Source organism: Vigna angularis, chromosome 1 (assembly GCF_016808095.1).
Source record: "Vigna angularis cultivar LongXiaoDou No.4 chromosome 1, ASM1680809v1, whole genome shotgun sequence".
In the NCBI taxonomy this organism is placed as follows: Eukaryota; Viridiplantae; Streptophyta; class Magnoliopsida; order Fabales; family Fabaceae; genus Vigna; species Vigna angularis.
Window position 1 is genome coordinate 14,048,477 of NC_068970.1, and position 19,319 is coordinate 14,067,795.

General features: G+C 32.9%; 3 protein-coding genes across 3 annotated transcripts; 2 read left to right on the plus strand and 1 right to left on the minus strand.

Annotated features, from left to right (window-relative positions):
- Positions 1-678: 678 nt before the first annotated feature.
- Positions 679-4,371, plus strand: LOC108338535 (subtilisin-like protease SBT5.4). The gene is made up of 11 exons (XM_017575466.1): positions 679-759; positions 917-1,026; positions 1,112-1,209; positions 1,306-1,467; positions 1,897-1,999; positions 2,070-2,598; positions 2,718-2,818; positions 2,905-3,150; positions 3,243-3,357; positions 3,445-3,652; positions 3,754-4,371. The coding sequence occupies exons 1-11, from the start codon at positions 679-681 to the stop codon at positions 4,302-4,304; spliced, it is 2,304 nt and encodes a 767-aa protein (XP_017430955.1). The 3' UTR covers positions 4,305-4,371.
- A 5,335-nt stretch (positions 4,372-9,706) lies between these two features.
- On the plus strand, positions 9,707-10,710 carry LOC108334693 (ATP synthase delta chain, chloroplastic). The gene has a single exon (XM_017570610.2). The coding sequence runs from the start codon at positions 9,809-9,811 to the stop codon at positions 10,550-10,552; it is 744 nt and encodes a 247-aa protein (XP_017426099.1). The 5' UTR covers positions 9,707-9,808; the 3' UTR covers positions 10,553-10,710.
- Positions 10,711-11,012: 302 nt separating this feature from the next.
- Positions 11,013-13,328, minus strand: LOC108329263 (subtilisin-like protease SBT5.4). The gene is made up of 6 exons (XM_052870886.1): positions 12,908-13,328; positions 12,622-12,719; positions 12,303-12,539; positions 12,104-12,218; positions 11,819-12,032; positions 11,013-11,718 (listed from the first exon to the last, which is right to left on the minus strand). The coding sequence occupies exons 1-6, from the start codon at positions 13,178-13,180 to the stop codon at positions 11,162-11,164; spliced, it is 1,494 nt and encodes a 497-aa protein (XP_052726846.1). The 5' UTR covers positions 13,181-13,328; the 3' UTR covers positions 11,013-11,161.
- Positions 13,329-19,319: the final 5,991 nt, after the last annotated feature.

Below are 19,319 nucleotides of genomic sequence, written 5' to 3' on the forward strand. Positions count from 1 at the left end.
CAAACATATCTCACAAAACACACTCTCTCTCTTTTTATATATATATATATATATATATATATATATATATATATATATATTAAGTAAGGTAAAAAAATAAACTCCTCTCTGGATTAAAGCTGTTTATCATAATCATGGTCTCATATACAAATAGGTATTATTTTATCTACAAAAAATCAAATATATAAATATAATGATTAAAAAAGGATATGAAACATAAAGAAATGATAATTATTTATTTAAAACATTCCATGAAATAAAAACTAATGTCGGTGCATTGTGGAGTACTTTACCTATATCATTGTATTTTACTACTATTATTATTAACCGGATATAGAATAATGAAAGTTAAATACTTTACTGATGTATTTTATTGTTGGTATTATTATCAGATATGCCATATTGATATAATTTGTTACCAAAAGCATAATTTCTCATATTAATTTTATTTTAAAGAATTTGATTATTCATTAAGTTTATTATTAAACACAATCCTTGTATTAAGAAACATTAAATGATTTATGGGCATAGTTTGGCTCAATTTGGAATGCTCAATAAGGAAAGAAGGTTGACTTGATTTGATAAGTTTTAAATAATAATAATAGTGATATAAGCAAGGGTAAGTATAAAAACCTTGCATATCTCTTAGATTATTGTGCAAAACAAAACTACTCACCAATGGCACGATCCATTTCTCATGTCTTATTTTCACTTGTTCTTTGCATTCTTCTGCAAGATCATATCCAAGCACTCAGACAGGTAAGCTCTGTTGTTCAACAATTTTCTAGTTTTTAGCATTGAAAATGATTCTAAGCTTCTTGTGATGGTAAAACAAAGTGTTACCTAATTAACACATTTTTTATTTTACCATAACATTCTCGTAATTTTATGTTATTCATGTTTTTTTTTTTTTCAGTCGTATATTGTATACTTAGGATCACATTCTTTTGGTCCAAATCCTTCTTTGGTTGATCTTGAATCTGTCACAGACTCTCACCATGATTTCCTTGGATCTTACCTGGGAAGGTAGAGATTTTATCCCAACTCTATGAAATACTTGTCAACAAAACCAATATAGATTGATTACATGTTTCTTTTTTTTTTTTGAAAGCATCGAAAAGGCCAAGGAAGCAATCTTTTATTCTTATAATAGATATATCAATGGGTTTGCTGCAGTACTTGAGGAAGATGAAGCAGCAAATATTGCAAGTATATACATTTATTCTGCAAAATGTGTACTGTGTATTATTTAAGAAACTGTTATTTTGATGTTGTCTAACTGTTGTTTGTGATTGATGCATATAGAGCATCCCAGTGTCATATCAGTTTTCTTAAACAAAAGGCATAAATTGCACACAACACACTCCTGGAACTTCCTTGGGTTAGAAAGAAATGGTGCGTTTCCACCTCAGTCACTATGGGGGAAGACTAAGGGTGAAGATGTCATTATTGGAAATATCGATACAGGTAAATGACAATTAATCAAACACTTTATTTTTTTTTTGTTACATTTATAAATTATTAAAATCAAAGAAAACATATTATTGCATAAAAAAAGATTATATATTTATAATATATAATCTGTACTGATTTTAATTTAAATTTAACTGTCATGATAAATATACAATATTACAAAAAATATGCCTGAAACAAGTACACTACAGTTTTCAGGAGTTTAAATGTTTTGTAAAAGCTTTACCCTATTAGGGAATTATCAGTCAGAGCAATTATGAATTTCAAGTTACAGTTAATTTTTATTTTAATTATTTTAAATAGTAACTCTTTAACAGTTAAATTAAGGAAAAACAAAGATCGAGATAAGTTACTAAATGCTTTGACATTTTTAATGAATCATAATCAATCTTCAATTTTCTGTTGCTGTGTGACGTGTGTTAGGTGTTTGGCCTGAATCCAAGAGTTTTAGTGATGAAGGGTTTGGACCCATCCCAGAAAGATGGCGTGGAATCTGTCAAACGGACGATAATTTTAAATGCAACAGGTTCATTCATTTTGTACCCTAACATCTTTAGTTTTAATCGTGTTTAATATTTGAACTGATTTACATGTAGGAAGCTTATTGGAGCAAGATACTTCTCCAAAGGCTACGAGGCAGATATTGGTAAAAAACTGAATACGTCGATAGTTAGTGCACGCGACAACGATGGTCATGGTTCACATACTTTATCAACAGCTGGTGGTAACGCTGTTCCTGGAGCTAATGTTTTTGGGTTTGGCAATGGAACTGCAAGTGGTGGATCACCAAAAGCTCGAGTTGCAGCCTACAAGTCGTGCTGGCCTCCGGGATGTTCTGATGCAGATATTCTTGCTGCTTTTGAGGCTGCCATAAGTGACGGTGTGGATGTGATTACCATGTCTGTGGGTTCAGATAGTCCACCTGAGTTTTTTGAAAGTGGTATATCTATAGGGTCCTTCCATGCAGTTTCCCACGGCATAACATTGGTGGCTTCTGGAGGAAATTCAGGACCTATTCTTGGATCTGTGTCGAACATTGAACCGTGGACTCTCACTGTTGGAGCAAGCACAATCGACAGAGACTTCGTTAGTAATGTTATACTTGGTAACGGGAAAATCTTCAAGGTATATTGTTTACACATACAACCTTGTTTTTGTCTTGTTCTTTTTCGTTTTCAAGGCAGCATTGAAAACCCAAATCATGAGCCACTGACCTACCCTCCTTTTTGTTTTGTTATTGCTAGGGAGCTAGCCTTTCAAGGTCTGGCTTACCATCTAACAAGAAGTACCCATTGATCACCTCTGCTGAAGCACTAACTAAATCGGCATCAGATTCTGTTAACGCGTAAAAATACTCATGATGCCAACTTCATCTTGTAGAAATATTCATGTTTGTGTTGTTCTCTCTTGTGACACAGTCCATTCTTGCAGCTTTTTTTGCACGAATGACACTCTTGATGCTAGGAAGGTGAAGGGAAAGATATTGGTGTGTCTTCGCGGCGTAAATAGTAGAGTAGAGAAGGGTGTTGTAGCTGCTAGTTTAGGAGCTGTTGGAATGATTCTGGCTAATAATGCGGGCCAAGGTGATGAAATTATATCCGATCCCCATGTACTTCCTGCTACACATGTTGGCTTTGAGACTGGCAAATACATTTATACTTACATCAACCATACCAAGTAATTCTCTTTCTCGTACTTCAACTTTTTTTGCTAGTTTTGGTTTCATGGTTAGGACCTTTTATATAGATACCATTTTATGTCATCGTCAGGTTTCCCGTAGCTTCTATTTCTAGAGTGAGAACAAAACTGGGTACGAAGCCAGCTCCAATTATGGCTGCATTTTCATCAAGGGGTCCCAATCTCCTCGACCCAGCAATCCTCAAGGTTCAATTTTTCCTTGATGATCAACTCGACCTTTAGTATTTAAATATGAAATAATTGTATGACTGAAATTTTTGCTGTGTGTTTCAGCCTGATATCACTGCACCAGGAGTCAATATCATTGCTGCTTATACTGAAGGCTCAGATCCCACAAAACCTGACCAAATAATAACTCCTTACATTGCATTGTCTGGCACCTCAATGTCGTGTCCTCATGTTGCTGGTGTTGTTGGGTTGCTCAAAGCCCTCCATCCTAATTGGAGCCCAGCTGCTATTAAGTCAGCAATCATTACCTCAGGTAAATTATATATATATATATATATATATATATGCATGCATAACATTTTTTTCGCTTAATTTTTCGCACACGCTAATTATAAAATTTCATGCATTTTACAGCAACTACAAAAGATAACTCTAGAAGGGTTATCCGAACTTCATCATTGGAGGAGTCAACACCATATGACTTGGGTGCAGGCCACATTCGACCTAATCGTGCTGCATACCCCGGACTTATATATGACCTAAATACTACTGATTATTTAAACTATTTGTGTGGTCGTGGCTACGACAGTTCCCAGATTATGTTGTTCTACGGCAAGCCTTTCACTTGTCCGAAGTCCTTCAGTTTAGCAGATTTCAATTACCCAACAATCACGATTCCTCGGATTGAGTATGGACAATCTGTGAAAGTTTCTCGAACAGTTACAAATGTTGGGTCCCCAAGCGTGTATAGAGTTCGAATTGAGGCGCCACCAAACGTTGCAGTTTCTGTTGATCCTGCGGAACTAAAGTTCAAGGAAAAGGGTGAGAAAAAAGAGTTTCGAGTTTCATTGACCTTGAAGTCCAAAACTGAGAACACCACTGATTTCGTATATGGGTCGTTGACATGGACTAATCACAAGAACCGCGTTAGGAGTCCAATTGTAGTTGTCTTGAATAGTTTCTGAGTTTGTGTTTGTATTTTATCTTTGCAATAATGGTTCTGTTGAACAATCGAAGATCTCCGGAATCTTAGAAGAGAATGTATCAACCATTGCTAATATTCATCAGTTGTTTAAGGTTACACGCTTCAGGAAGATCTAGTGAATTATTTCAATCAATGTTAGATTTAAAACGAGGCGTAAACATCCTTTGCCGTGTTCGTCAGTCCTTCCTGCAAATTGTGTTGGACGTTTTATTTATGATTTTGTTTTACAAATAAGACCTATAAGAACAGTAGTTCCGTGATTTTAGCCATGATACATGCATGGGTTAGTTAGTTGCTTTGTTTCTCTGTAACGGCTAATGCCATTTATTTCATCGGATAAATCAAGCTTAATAGTTATTCTTCACACATACATATATCAGAACTAAACACTGGTACCACAGCCCATACACGGGCCTGATATTCAGAAAACAAAACATCATGCTTGACAACAACTTTCTTAGCATTCCTAGGTTTGATGTTGATTATGATTACTGGTCCATGCTAATGGAAAACTTGGTGGAGCAAGGCTATGAAGAGCCTAAACTATTGGAGGCACTCACTGGAGGAGCAAAAGCTAAAGGACCTGAAAGCAAAGAATTACAAAAATATTCTAAAGACAATCACCGACAAAGCAACATCGAAAGTACTTTGGGATTCAATGAAGCAGAAATATGAGGGCTATGCATGAGTTCAACGAGTTCAACTTCAAAGGCTTAAGAGGGAGTTTGAACTTCTTGAAATGCAAAAAGTGGTGAATGCGTGAATGATTATATTTCTAGGGTGATGATAATTGCCAATAATACGATAAGAGAAGGCGAGGTCATGGAAGATGGACAAATCGTTGAAAAGATTGTACGCGCATTCTTTCACAAGTACAACTATATTGTGTGCTCAATTGAGGAATCTAAAGATATCAATGAGATGATAATAGACGAGTTACAAAGTTCGTTGCTTATTCATGAATAAAAGATAAAACGACACGACGTAACTAAACAAACATTAAAGGTTACATAGGATTTTCTTCTTTACGTACTGAGGAACAATTGAACACCAGAGGTAGAGGACGTGATAAAGGCAGGGGCAGAGGAAGAGCGTTTAATAATTCCATTGTTGAATGCTGATCTCATATGCAAACTATATAGAACATTCCAACCTTGACGAGGGAGAAGAAATGTTACTTATGGCATATGAAGATCTACAAAGGAGATGAATGCAATGATATTTGGTTCTTCTCAGGATGTAGTAATATGTTTTGTGATTTTCTTTCTTTTTAGAAGTGTAATGTCATCAATTTAGCCTAGTTTACAATGTTTGAACTTGACCTACATGAATCAAACCAAAAAGGCCTATGGGAGCAAAACGGCCACATAGAAAAGGTAAGGGCATATTTGCAACTAAAGCGCGATGGGCCAGGACCAACATGGTTAGTGTGTGCGAATCGTTGGTCTTCTATGTTAAGATAGATAGGATTGGGTTGAGACTAAGTCAACTAGGTCGTTCAAGTTAGGTTCAAGACGGGTTGCGTCTAAGTCAAGTCAAAATTGATAGAGTTTAAGTTTTCCAGACCAAAAAATTGAGACAAGTTGGTTTAGTTGAAAGGTTGTCATGAGTTTGAAGGTTGAGCCAAGTTAGCCTTAGGAGATAGCTTGGGCTGAAAGATCAACCTAAGCTGACCCGAGTCGAAGAATTGAGCACAACAAGCCTAAGTCGAAAGTTGAACAAAGTCGGTCTGGATTGAAGGTGGAGTGGAGTCGACCAAGCCAAATTTCAAGCCAAGCTAGCCTAGGCTAAAGGAACAAAAGGTCTAGAGGATGATCATAAAACACATTGCGTGTATGATATAATATTTAAACACTTGTTTCATACAATTGGCTATGCTACTGTACATCGTTTAGCAAAGTTAATGTTTAGATGTTTTATCATTTGTTCATGCACTATATCTTTTGTTCAGACACTAAATGTTTAGACACTCTATTAAGAGTTCTATAGCGTTTAGTGTTTTTTGTGTCAATGCATTAGACGCATTTGAGATATCAGATATTTATATATCATTTGATAGCGTTTAGCATTTTACAAATGATTTGTTATGTCAAACGCTTAGTGGCTTAACACGTTTGGATATTAAATCTTAAGCATAAACTTTTAGCTCAAGATTCACTTGGATGTTTTCATTATGTTAGATGTTGTTTGCTAATTGGACACAATTTACTTAAAACACTACATTCATTTTAAATGTTTATCTCGTTCAATACTTTGGATAAACATTTATATTTGATAAACACTTATTTCATTCAGTATTATTCTTTAACACATACAATCGTTAGACACTACATTCTATAAACAATATTTTGTTAAGTATTATTTGTTAAACTTCAAAACATGATTTACTAGACCGTCTTGTATCTCTAGACGATCTTATCTTAACATTTAGCATTTAAATATGATTAAATAATATCATGATTCTACAATTCCAGCTTGGTTGGAAGCATACCGTAACCTCACTAAAAAATACTATGATTCCACAATTCCAATTTGGTTGAGAGTCACTCGTAACCTAACTAAAAAAACACTATGTTTCTACAATTCCAATTTGGTTAGAAGCATGTCGTAAAAAATACTACAATTCTACAATTTTAGCTCAGCTAGTCATAACTTGACTACAAAATACTACAATCCTATAATTCGAACTCAACTAGGAGCAGGCCATAACCTGACTAAAAAATAACACCATTCTACAATTTTAACTCGATTAGGAGCAAGTTGGAACCTTATTAAAAATACTATGATTCTACAATTGTATCTCAATTGGGAACAGGTTGTAACATGACTAAAAAAGTACTATGATTTTACAATTCCAGTCTGGTTAGGAGCATGTCGTAACTTGATTAAAAAGTATTATGATTCTACAATTTCAGCTCGGTTGGGAGTATGTTATAACCTGACTAAAAGAATACTACGATTCTACAATTCTTGCTTAGTTAGGAGTAGACTGTAACCTAACTAAAAAATACTACAATTCTAGCTTCGTTGGAAACAAATTATAACTTGACAAAAAAATATTACGATTCTACAATTGTGGCTTAGCTTGGAGTAGGCCGTAACCTGAGTAAAATAATACTACGATTCTAGGATTTCAACTCGGTTGAGAGTACACAATAACCTAACTCAAAAAGACTACAAAATAATACAAGTCTCCCTAATTTCGATGTTAGTTTGGTTAAGCAAAGAGTCTCTCAAATACCTATATTTTTCTAACAAAGTATTATTCTCCCAAGGATAAAAGTGGAACATTTAAGTTTAATAAAAAAAGATTTTGGTCTCCAAAAACACTACTAGTCTCACCTTTCATGAAACTAAGGCTAAGGGAGTTGTGTGATGTTAAGCTCAGCATCGATTGAGTCAATAATTGGTTTTGGATTAAGAACTTTTAGCCTTAAATTATGAGACGCTAAGGCTAAGTGGGTTGTATGGTGTTATACTTATTACTGATTGAGTTAAATAAGGACATGATATATAAAATGCCGACTTGATTGATAATCATAAAGACAATTATACATAAGATTAAGATGTTGACAATAAAAAAGAGACATTAAAATAGTGTAATAAGTGAAAGTTTTTTCGAAAACTAAAGAAATAGAAATTTAGGAGTATGAAAGCAAACGATAAAATAGGCCATCAGAAATTAAAAAAAATCACAATTTTGAATTTTCTAATTGTTTGAAATTTTACCTCAGGCAGAACAAATACATAAATGTTAGTGTTTATATTTTCTCCTAATCAATTATTTATCAAATTTTTATTTATGAAAATTTAAAAATGTTCATTTTTATAAGTATAGTTATACCAGTACAAAAATTATAAGTAACATCAATCTTACTTTTTGATATATTTTTTTTGGAAAAGAGTGTTACTGATAAATGAAACATTAACATCCTAACGTTGTTGAAATGTTAAATTGAGAAAATGATGAACAAAGTCATTATATAGTCCAGATAAATTTAATTCAATTAACATCGGTTAATAAGTCACAACCTAAAAGATAACATTACCATATGGAAATCTAATCAAGAAAAAAAAAGTTTGCAAATCCTATTGTTAATAGCATATTTGAATTACAAACAAGTGTTTTTTTTGAAAAATAACTAAATATTAACTTAGATAAACTAATTAAAGTTGTGAATCTTCTTATGATTGAAAAAAATATTGTGAATGAATGGAATAAAATGATTTTTTGTATACTAGTTTTAGTTGGGTTGACCGTGAGTGTTTTTATTGCAAACGTTACAAGTACAGAAGGAAAAATATTTGTATATTTGCTTATAAAATTCGTTTCTTTGCGAATAATTATTACCATCTAAGTAATAGGTACATGTAGATAATAGGTATCCGGGGTACTAGGTAATTTAGTAGCCGATTGAGTTTGAATATCATATTATCCATATTGTGAATATTTATTACTAGTTAAGAAAATGAAATTATATTTTTAAAATTTAAATTGTTGTTTAAGTTTTATACTTCTTTTGTTAATAATATTTAAGAAAACACTCCAATCAATTAAAGATATTTCAGAAAATATAAATAAAAAATTATATTATTGTAAATGTTTTTTATGTCTTAATTTTAAGTGAAAATTGGAATTAGTTTATTTTCGAAACTTTGATTCAATTTAACCTATCAATATAAGTGAATTTAGTCTTTTTAATTATTTGAGTTTTTTATTTTTTTTAATATATATTTTTTTTAATATTAATTGAGAAACATATTTGAAACTCTAAATAAACTTAACAAAATTTGATTAAAATGATTAAATTTATGATTTTAAAAATGATGGACTAAATTTGTCTAAAGCTTGTAAATTTTTTTTATAGATATCCAACAACTAGCTAAACGGTTAATGAATATGATTTTTTTTTACGTGGATCAAGTAACAAATAAGCATTATGCATGCTCGATCTCATCCATTGTGACTGGCTAATATTATTGTCAATGACTTAAAGGATCATATGTTGTTGCAATTTGTTAAATATTAAAATTTATTTATTTATTGTTCTGTGAATAAATGATGTTAGTAATCCTTGAATAGAACTCATTTAATACCTGAAGAAAAAAAAAAACTGAGATGCTGCAAATCTGAAATGGAGATTAGCTAAAACGACACTTAATCAAAACAAGATACGGTGATAAACTTCATCCAGTGGTGGCCTTTGTGTTTATATTTCTGGTTCGAATATTATTTTGTCAAAAAATTAAAAATTAAAAATTAAAAATCCAAATCAGAGACGAAAAAGGTCCTTCTTCCACACAGAGGCGTCCACGTGTCAAAAGTTGATTATCTTATCCCGGAGATAAGAGGCCACAGTGATCCTCTCAATCCTCCAAGAGGCCCTCCTCTTGCTCCACACCATCACAAAAACAAAAAACAAAAACGAAAGAAAAAGAGAGATATCACAACACAATCACACTCATTCCTCACTCACCGCAAAAATGGCGTCCTTGCATCATCCCACCGCTTCCCTCCAATCCAAACACGTCCTAATACCCGGAAAGTCCCTTGCCCAGAAACCCACGCTCACCGTCTCCTTCCCCCGCTCCACCTTCTCCGCTCTCAAGCTCAAGCTCGCCGCCGCTACCCGCCGCTCCAACGGCGCCGCGGGCGCCAGAATGTCGGCCACGGTGTCCTCCAGCTACGCCTCGGCCCTGGCTGACGTGGCGAGCGCCAACAACACGCTGGACGTCACCGCCGCCGACATCGAGAAAGTCAGCGAGCTGTTCTCGGACCCGACGGTGTCGGACTTCTTCGCGGACCCCACGCTGGACGTGAAGAAGAAGCGGCAGCTGGTGGACGAAATCGCCGAGTCCTCGGGGTTCCAACCGCACACCAGAAACTTCCTCTACATCCTGGTGGACGCGCAGAGGATCGATCTAATTAACGAGATAGCGAGGGAGTTCGAATTGGTGTATAACAAGTTGACCGAGACGGAGCTGGCGGTGGTGACTTCGGTGGTGAAGTTGGAGTCCCAGCACCTGGCGCAAATCGCGAAGCAGGTTCAGAAGCTTACTGGGGCCAAAAACGTCAGGATCAAGACCCTCCTTGACCCTGGTTTGGTGGCCGGTTTCACTGTGAGGTACGGTAATTCTGGCTCCAAGTTGATTGACATGAGCGTCAGGAAGCAGCTTGAGGACATTGCTGCTCAGCTTGAGTTGAGTGATATCACACTCGCCGTATAACCCTCTCTTCCTTCTCTATCGTCATATCTTTTTCTATTCCATTTCGTTTCCTATTATTTTTGGGCTAAGTATAATGTGTATGTATCAATGAGATATGATGAACGATTTCTCACACTCTCTGCAATCTTATAATACTTTCCTCGCCTTTTTTTTCTTAAGTTATTTTCACCTTCATTTATCTGGGAACTGACAATCCAATCACATCGTTAGACCTTATCCAACAAACCCCGTGAATAGACTGTTTCAGCGGAAGGAACCATAATTCATATGCTAAAATACATTCTTAATGTATTTGAGGATTTGTTTCATCGCAAATATGTACAATTATATTTAGTAATGGTGGGATTAGTTTATTTTATGAAAATGGTTTTTATAATCTTTAAGGGTTTATTAAAAATATTTTTTTTATACTTCGAGTTATTATCTTATTTTAGTTACAACATAATAAAAATGCCTTTAAAATTAAATGGGATTAACACATAAAACAACAACTTTTCTGCTTGAATAAGTGTTACAATTGAACAGAACCTTTATTTCAGAGATAAGAAAACAATGGATGAAAACATCCCTCCAAATACTTGGAGGGTAAATGCAGCAGCAACATAAATCTCATCTCACTTGTGTCATGTTAACTGCAATGGGACTCCTAACATGGTGCTTCTTATCAGTCCACGTCAACCATCCGAATACGAAATCAGTGGTGCTTTCAGTTTTCTTCTTCAAGGTTAATGCCACTCTGAACTCCTTCTTTTCACCCCTTTTCTTGAACCTCAGTTTCCTAGGCTCCACCGAAACTTCAACATGTGGTGGCGCTTTTATGCGTACCATATAAGTGCTTCTTCCGGACCCAACATTGGTGACAGTTCGAGAGACATTCACAGAATTTCCAGGGCCAAACTCAGAAATTGTGATTGCTGGATAATTGAAATCTGCTAAACTGAACGACTCTGGACAAGTGTAAGGCTTGTGGTTGAACATCTTAAGCTGGGAACTGTTGTAGCCACGACCACACAAATAGTTCAAAAAATCAGTAATATTCAGGTCATACACAAGTCCAGGGTCCACAGCACTGTTAGGTTTAATATGCCCTGCACCATAGTCAAATGGAGTTGCCTCGTTCAATGACGAGTCCTGGATAGGCTTTCTAGAGTTATCTGTTGAAGTGGCTGCAAAATGCATGAAATGTTATAATTAGAGTGTGCAACAATATGAATGTAAAATTCTCCACGCGTGTAAAATGTAAGGCCTTTGTATAAATAGTTTTACCTGAGGTCATGATTGCTGACTTTATAGCAGCTGGGCTCCAATTAGGATGAAGGGCTTTGAGCAGCCCAGCTAGGCCAGCAACATGAGGACATGACATTGAAGTGCCAGTCATGGAAAAGAAAGGAGTTATTCGTGTGTCAGATTCTAGACCTGTAGCAGATACGGCTTCAGTATAAGCAGCTATGATGTTGAATCCTGGTGCAGTGATATCAGGCTGAAACAGAAAGCAAAAATTACAGTTATACGATCACTTTATATTTAAGTCATCAAATCAAACAACTGAACCTTGAGGATTGCCGGATCAATATGATTGGGGCCCCTAGATGAAAATAAAGCCACATTTGGAGCTGGCTTCACACCCAATTCTGTTATCACTCTGGAAATATAAGCTGTAGGAGACCTGATAATATAAAATGTTAATTAAGAAAAGGTCCAAGCTGGAAATCAAAGCTCACAAAAACTGAGGCGTGAGGAAGGAAGTTACTTGGTGCTGCGGATGTAATTGTAAATGTAATTGCCATCCTCAAAGCCAACATTAGCAGCAGGAAGCAAGTAGGGTTGGGGTAAAACTTCATTCCCTGCATTCCTTTCATTAAGCAAAAGCAATCCAACGGCGCCTTCCCTAATAGCTTCCCCATTACTCTCTAATCTATCACCAAAACAGACCAATATTTTCCCCTTCACCTTCTCAGGATCAAGACATCCATCCTGGCAATTGAGTCTGCAACAATGGACTGAATTACAAGAGAACATCCCCAATGATAAGGTAATTCAGAAGGTCAAGTTGGTATGAGGATTCTTACGCTTCCGAAATAGAACCATTGAAATATTTGGCATCAGCAGAACTAATCAATGGGTACGCCTTATCAGACGATAATCCATACTCTGAAAGGCTACCTCCCTAAAAACAACAGAAAGACAAGAGGGTAGGTTAGATGCCCCATGCCACATGACCCTCTTCAGGGTTGTAACATAGATTTCTGATTGTACTTGATATTGGAGATGTTGGCTTGAAAAAGAAAAAAAGGCAAAAACTAAAGTGACATGTTTTCCTATAAGAAGAAAGTCAAGGTTCTTGAAAAAATATACCTTGATGATTTTCTTGTCACCAAGTGTAACATAACTAGCGAAGTCTCTATCAATTGTGCTTGCAGCGACTGTGAGCATCCATGGTCCAACGTTGGATACAGATTCAGGAAAAGGTCCTGAATTTCCTGCAGAAGCCACTACTACTATGCCATTGGCAACTGCATGGAAGGATCCTATGGCAATACCGTCTTCGAAATAATCATGGGCCTCCGATCCCAAAGACATTGAAAGCACATCAACCCCGTCACTTATGGCTGCCTCAAAAGCAGCCATAACGTCTGCATCAAAACATCCACCACCGAACGGGATAAGATTTGGCCAGCACACCTTATATGCTGCAATGTTCCATTTCCAATGCCAAAAACACTAGCTCCAGGAACAAAGCTACCACCAGCTGTTGACAAAGTATGTGAACCATGGCCTTCATTGTCACGTGCACTAAGCAATGACTCATTCAGTTTTATATGAAAATTTGCCTCATAGCCTTTGTAAAAATATCTTGCTCCAATAAGCTTCCTATAGTGAAAAAAGTGACATTGATGAAAATACCAAACATAGTTAAACAAATGAATCTCCTCACGATGTATTGCAAATGATGTCTTGCCACCAAACACGTGTTTATGATTCATCACCCCAAGGGATGTTGATGTATTATTTGTTTGGAGAAAGTAGGTAGAGTAAAAAGAATGAACCTGTTGCATTGAAATTTATCTTTAGCTTTTTTATGCGTTTGACATATTCCACGCCACCGTTTTGGGATGGGTCCTAACCCTTCATCACTAAAGCTCTTGGATTCGGGCCAAACACCTGTATCACAAAAGTTTTGACATTGGTACGAAAATTGATTAAAATAAGCTAGTATTAGAAGCAAGAACGTTAAGAGCTTATCGTATTGCATGAGTACCAAGAGCAAAACAAATTATTTTAGTTTTAACAGTTAACTTGTCATAAAAAAAGGTATTGAATAAATGCAATGAGCAGAGGGAAAATAAACACCGCCCAAACGAAATTTAAAAAAATAAATTTAGGATAAGTGTGTGAATAACATCAAAATTTTCATATTCAATACATAATTATCTAAATTCATATTATTTTAAGTTAGTTTTAATGAATTTAATCCATTTAATTGGATGTAGATTGGATTGAATAATTTTTTGATTTTGAATATTAAGGAAAATCTAAGTCAATTCATATTATGAAATGTCATATTAAAATTCAAATAACACAAGTCAGGCCTGGCTCATGCAAAGTTCAATTAAGTTGGATCAAAGTCATATAAAATTGGATTGAATTGGAACCAATTGCACCAAAGTCAAGCTAAGCTAGACTAACTCACATTAAACTAGGCTTAGCTAGACCAAAGATTGGCTAAGTTGAAATGGACCCATTTCAAGTTAGGTAAAGTCTAATCCAAGTTGGACTATGTTACACCTAGTTCAGTCTTAGCTTAATCAAACACAAGTTAAGTTGATTTGGGATAAAAATCATATAAAATTGGCTAGGATGGATCTATATTAAGTAGGGTCAAGCTTGGGTCATGTAAAATTGTTTAGAGTTTAGGTCAATTTAAGTTGGATTGGAACCACATTAGGATGAATTAGGGTTTACCCATGTTAGATCAACTTGAGGCCAGTCTATACCAAGCTAAGTTGAGCCAAGTCAATAAGGAATAAGAGAAGTTAAAGTACATTGGATTAAGTTGAGTTAGGTCAAATAGAGGCAACCCATCTTAGGTCCCAGTTTTTGGACCTAAGCCAAGTTGAATAATCTCAAGTTCATTCAAAATCAAATTGGCATATACTCACTTTAGGTCGAATCAACATAGGCCTAATTTAAGCTAACTCAAATCTGGTTCATGTAAAGTTGAGTTAAGACATATTCATATCAAGTTTAATTAAGGTGAGACTAAGTTGGGTTAAGTTGGTAAGGCCTAGGTTGAGTTAAAATAGGTTAAGGTTGAGTTAGTCCGAATTCATATAAGTTTAAGTGAATCCTAATCCACTCGATCCATGTCAAACTGATTTAGCTCGAATCCATTTTAAGCTTCTTCAGTCCGAACTAGATATTACGTTAAGAGCTTATTATACTACATGAGTATCAAGAGAAAAATAAATTATTTTAATTTTAACCGTTAACTTATCATAAAAAAAAGTATTACATATAAAAAAAATGTAACGAGCACAGCCAAACAAAATTTTAAAAAATAAATATTAGGATAATTAAAATACAAATAAATATTAGAGGCAGTTAAAGATTTTAATACAATCACAACGTTACACTAAATAAGTATTAAATAGGTTTAAATACTACATTATTATAATTAAATTTTAAAATAATTATATTCAATTAAAACGTGTAAATGCCATACATTCATTTCTGAAATCATTAGCCTGTATTAATTAAACAAAATAATTTATATGGAAAGGCTAAAAAGAAAATTGTATAAGGCAATTGAAAGCAATGTAAAGGAAATTCATGGTTCATTTCAGCTACCTGTGTCAAGGTTTCCAATGATCACATCTTCACCCAATGTCTTTCGCCATGCTGAGGCCTCAGGATATCCACCATTTCTCTCTAACCCAAGAAAATTCCATGAATGTGTTGTGTGTAACTTTCGTTTTTTGTTTAAGAAAACTGATACGACACTGGGATGCTCTACATGCATCAATCACAAACAACAGTTAGACAACATCAAAATAACAGTTTCTCAAATAATACACAGTACACATTTTGCAGAATAAATGCATATACCTGCAATATTTGCTGCTTCATCTTCCTCAAGTACTGCAGCAAACCCATTGATATATCTATTATAAGAATAAAAGATTGCTTCCTTGGCCTTTTCGATGCTTTCAAAAATAAAAGAAACATGTAATCAATCTATTGGTTTTTTCTACAAGTATTTCATAGAGTAGAGATAAAATCTATACCTTCCCACGTAAGGTCCAAGAAAATCATGGTGAGAGTCTGTGACAGAATCAAGATCAACCAAAGAAGGATTTGGACCAAAATAATGTGATCCTAAGTATACAATATACGACTGAAAAAACAAGATATATTATATTAATTACTTCAAATTTATGAGAAATGGTTGGTGACATTGTTTGTGTTATGAATCTGTTTGTTGAAATGTGTTTATGATTTCTCTTTCTTATACAGCTCTTGTTATTATGTGACAAATATCTGAAATCAAATCATGTGGATTCAAAATCGACCTTCTAAGGCAAATATTCTATTAAATAAAGAAACTGAATTGATAATAACACTTTTTAGATGAAACATAAAGTAAAATGTTGTGAACATTATTCTGTATCTGCATAATAGTAGATTAAAAAAAAGTAATTACTTAAATAAAAAATTAAAATACGGTATATTTGAATTATTAGTAGTTTTTTTTTTTCGAAGTTGTAAATGTTTTGTTGATATGAAGTAATTCAAATTGCATGTTTCAAATTGCATGTTTCAAATTGCATATGGTATTTTTACTCCAATCTTAGGCCATGTCCTTGAATCTTTTTGTACCATTCAGTCCATTCGGATATTGCGAAAAAGAGGCTGACGAATCTTAGGCCATAACATGTCCTTGAATCTTTTTGTACCATTCAGTCCATTCGGATATTGCGAAAAAGACTCTGACGTTCAAGTTAGTGTTTGTCTAAATATTTCAGTAATAAATGTGTAATAAAAGTACCAAACTATCTGAATGTCAAACTTGTATTTATAAACTTTTGTGATGAAATTCTAATTAGAACTAGCACAATTACAGCCCATATACTAGTAATTTGGTCTAAGTTTAACTTAATTACTCTTAATAGTTTGTCTTGTTTATGGTTTAACTGATTAGTTGTCGAATGATTGACCGTGCAACATATATTTAGTTTGTAGAGTAATTTAATTTCACCTATTGCAACTTTTTTGAGATATATTTATTTATGAAGTTAAATTTTGATATTATAAATTACCAAAAATAAACATTAGTTAACTTTTAAATATTAAACAATTAAAATAGATTTATAATATTAGACCGTAATTAATAATTAAAAATAATTTTAATATTACATGTTATTTAATGATTTCAAAAGAATATTAAACGCCTTTCTTTTTGTTATTTTTCTATGTAAATTTAGAAATGTTTTAATATTACTTTATATATGAACACTATATTATATTTAAGTTCAAATATAAAAACTAGTGGTGTCAAAACAGGTTGGAATCGGCGAGCTAACTCCACTCACCACAGGTTTGGATAGGATTGGGTTGGAAAAAAATTTTGAAATTTAGATACGGGTCAATTTTAAATTTGGTTTACTAAGAACCCGACTCACTTAGGTTAAACTCGTGGTGAGTTAGGTTGGCTCACCAATTCACATAATTTTTCTAATAAATATTTTTTGTTGGGTTAGTCATTTTACAAAATATTAAAACGAAAACTCTCGTGAAATTATTTTTGTATAGAATAATTAGGCAATTTGAAAAATCCACAAATTTATACTTAATAACTCAATTTTTATGCAAAAAGAAATTTAAATCGTTATGAAACTACAAAAATTTTTGTTGAGAAGATTTTATGTCAATAAAACTTTATGTTTGATTGATCATAAATATAACTAGACCATTTTTCTTTATTTAGATTTAAAATAGAAAATTTTTGTTATTTTTCTTAATTGAAAAAAATAAACTTATAATTAAGTGATATAATAATGAACCAACATGTTTAACCTATTAATCCTAAGACCAAGTTCAAATTTTTTTGACTTGCTAATAAGTAAGTCAATTTAGGTTAGCTCATTAAGTAGTGAATCCTTGATAAATCGAGTTAGATCGAAAACTCATTTTCACAATACTAATAACTTAAATTTCAGGGAAGGGGAAGCACAACAACATTTTTATGAAATGTAATAAATATAATAAAAATTTTATATGATTATTTTAATAATAGAAAAGGGTACTGAAACATAATTAGGACAATTGTAATAAAAATTTGTACATAAAATAGTTACAAAAATTATTTATTTTTACTAGTTGCTATAATTATATAATGAAACCATTTTCCATTTCTATCACGGCTTATAATTGTTTATGGTAGGTTATAATTAATTTTCTTGATGGACGAAAAGAGTTAAAAAAAAATGTACACACCAGAAAACTAATTATAAAAGTTAAACTCATTAATAAAAAAACAAAAAAATTGAATCATGAATCATTCCATCAACATATCTACATAAACTGAATAAAGTTTCAGAATGCTATAAAATGCATGGATCACTAAAAAAACTGTAAACTTTTGACAGTTAAGATATGTTTCGTTATGATAATAATTTTCTATTAAAAGTAATAAATAAAATTAATTGTTTAAAAACACTATTAATTACAATAATATTTGGCGTCTGAAAGTTGTTTAAATTTAACATTTATATACAGTTAGCAAGTCAAAATGAATACTTACATTCTTATACATAATAAAACCTATTAATGTATGACAAACCCACAAACAAACAACTCAACCATTGACCTAAACTAGAAACAATTATACATTTTTTTAAAGAAAAGTATGTACAAATTAATAGTATCGAATAGATATATGTTTATAACCCTCAACAAAAATATTTAATTCTGAGAAATAATCCACATTTTAATGTGTAAATAAAAACTATCATTTTTAATGTTTAGAAGCAAATTATATAATTTATTTAATATTAAAAATACAAATATTAATCACTCATAGAATGTAAACTAGCTCCATCACTAACACAGTCAATTTATATTATCCCCTTTGAAGAAAACACATTTGTGTAGTATTCCAATATAATTTTACGTTAAAATAATGATTGAACCAAACATGTAAAGATAGTATGTGAGCAATTCAAAAGTTAAATATACAATGATAAGAACACAAAATTAGTTCATCTACACAACTATAATGAGCTAGTAAAACAGTGAATAATTAAACCATTTTCATTTAAAATTGTGTGCTTAATAATGGAGAAACCTAACAAATAATATTAGGCATATATTAATTAGTTAAAAAACCATTAATGAATTTAAAATATGAATAATCTTAGAAAAATGCATTTTTTAAAGCAACTTTCTCTAACTAAAAATGAAGTAAACTACATTTTAGTTTGTACATTAAAAGTAATATTATTAGTGAAATATTAATTTAATGGAACACTGTTTCAAAATCTTTTGAAATAAGTTAGTTAACGTCAGTGGCGGACCTTTTACGGATCCCCAAATGTTTCTGAACTTTTTTAAATTTATATATTATAATTTTTTTTAATTTTATAATTATATGTAGTGTAGGAATGGATGAAAATTAAATTAAGTATATTTTTTATTTTTTTATAAAACACAATATATAATGTTAATAAATAGTAAAATATCAAATCAAATATAATAAAGAATAAAAATA

What these genes read in the sequence shown, in the direction of transcription:
- LOC108329263 (XM_052870886.1), bottom strand. Translation starts at nt 13,180, where the DNA reads ATGGCTGCTTTTGAGGCAGCCATAAGTGACGGGGTTGATGTGCTTTCA. An exon ending in AATGGTTCTATTTCGGAAGC is followed by an intron (nt 12,540 to 12,621) that starts GTAAGAATCCTC and finishes CCATTGTTGCAG; the next exon opens with ACTCAATTGCCAGGATGGAT. An exon ending in TTGATCCGGCAATCCTCAAG is followed by an intron (nt 12,033 to 12,103) that starts GTTCAGTTGTTT and finishes TTTCTGTTTCAG; the next exon opens with CCTGATATCACTGCACCAGG.
- LOC108338535 (XM_017575466.1), top strand. Translation starts at nt 679, where the DNA reads ATGGCACGATCCATTTCTCATGTCTTATTTTCACTTGTTCTTTGCATT. An exon ending in TCGACCCAGCAATCCTCAAG is followed by an intron (nt 3,358 to 3,444) that starts GTTCAATTTTTC and finishes TGTGTGTTTCAG; the next exon opens with CCTGATATCACTGCACCAGG. An exon ending in GTCAGCAATCATTACCTCAG is followed by an intron (nt 3,653 to 3,753) that starts GTAAATTATATA and finishes TGCATTTTACAG; the next exon opens with CAACTACAAAAGATAACTCT.
- LOC108334693 (XM_017570610.2), top strand. Translation starts at nt 9,809, where the DNA reads ATGGCGTCCTTGCATCATCCCACCGCTTCCCTCCAATCCAAACACGTC.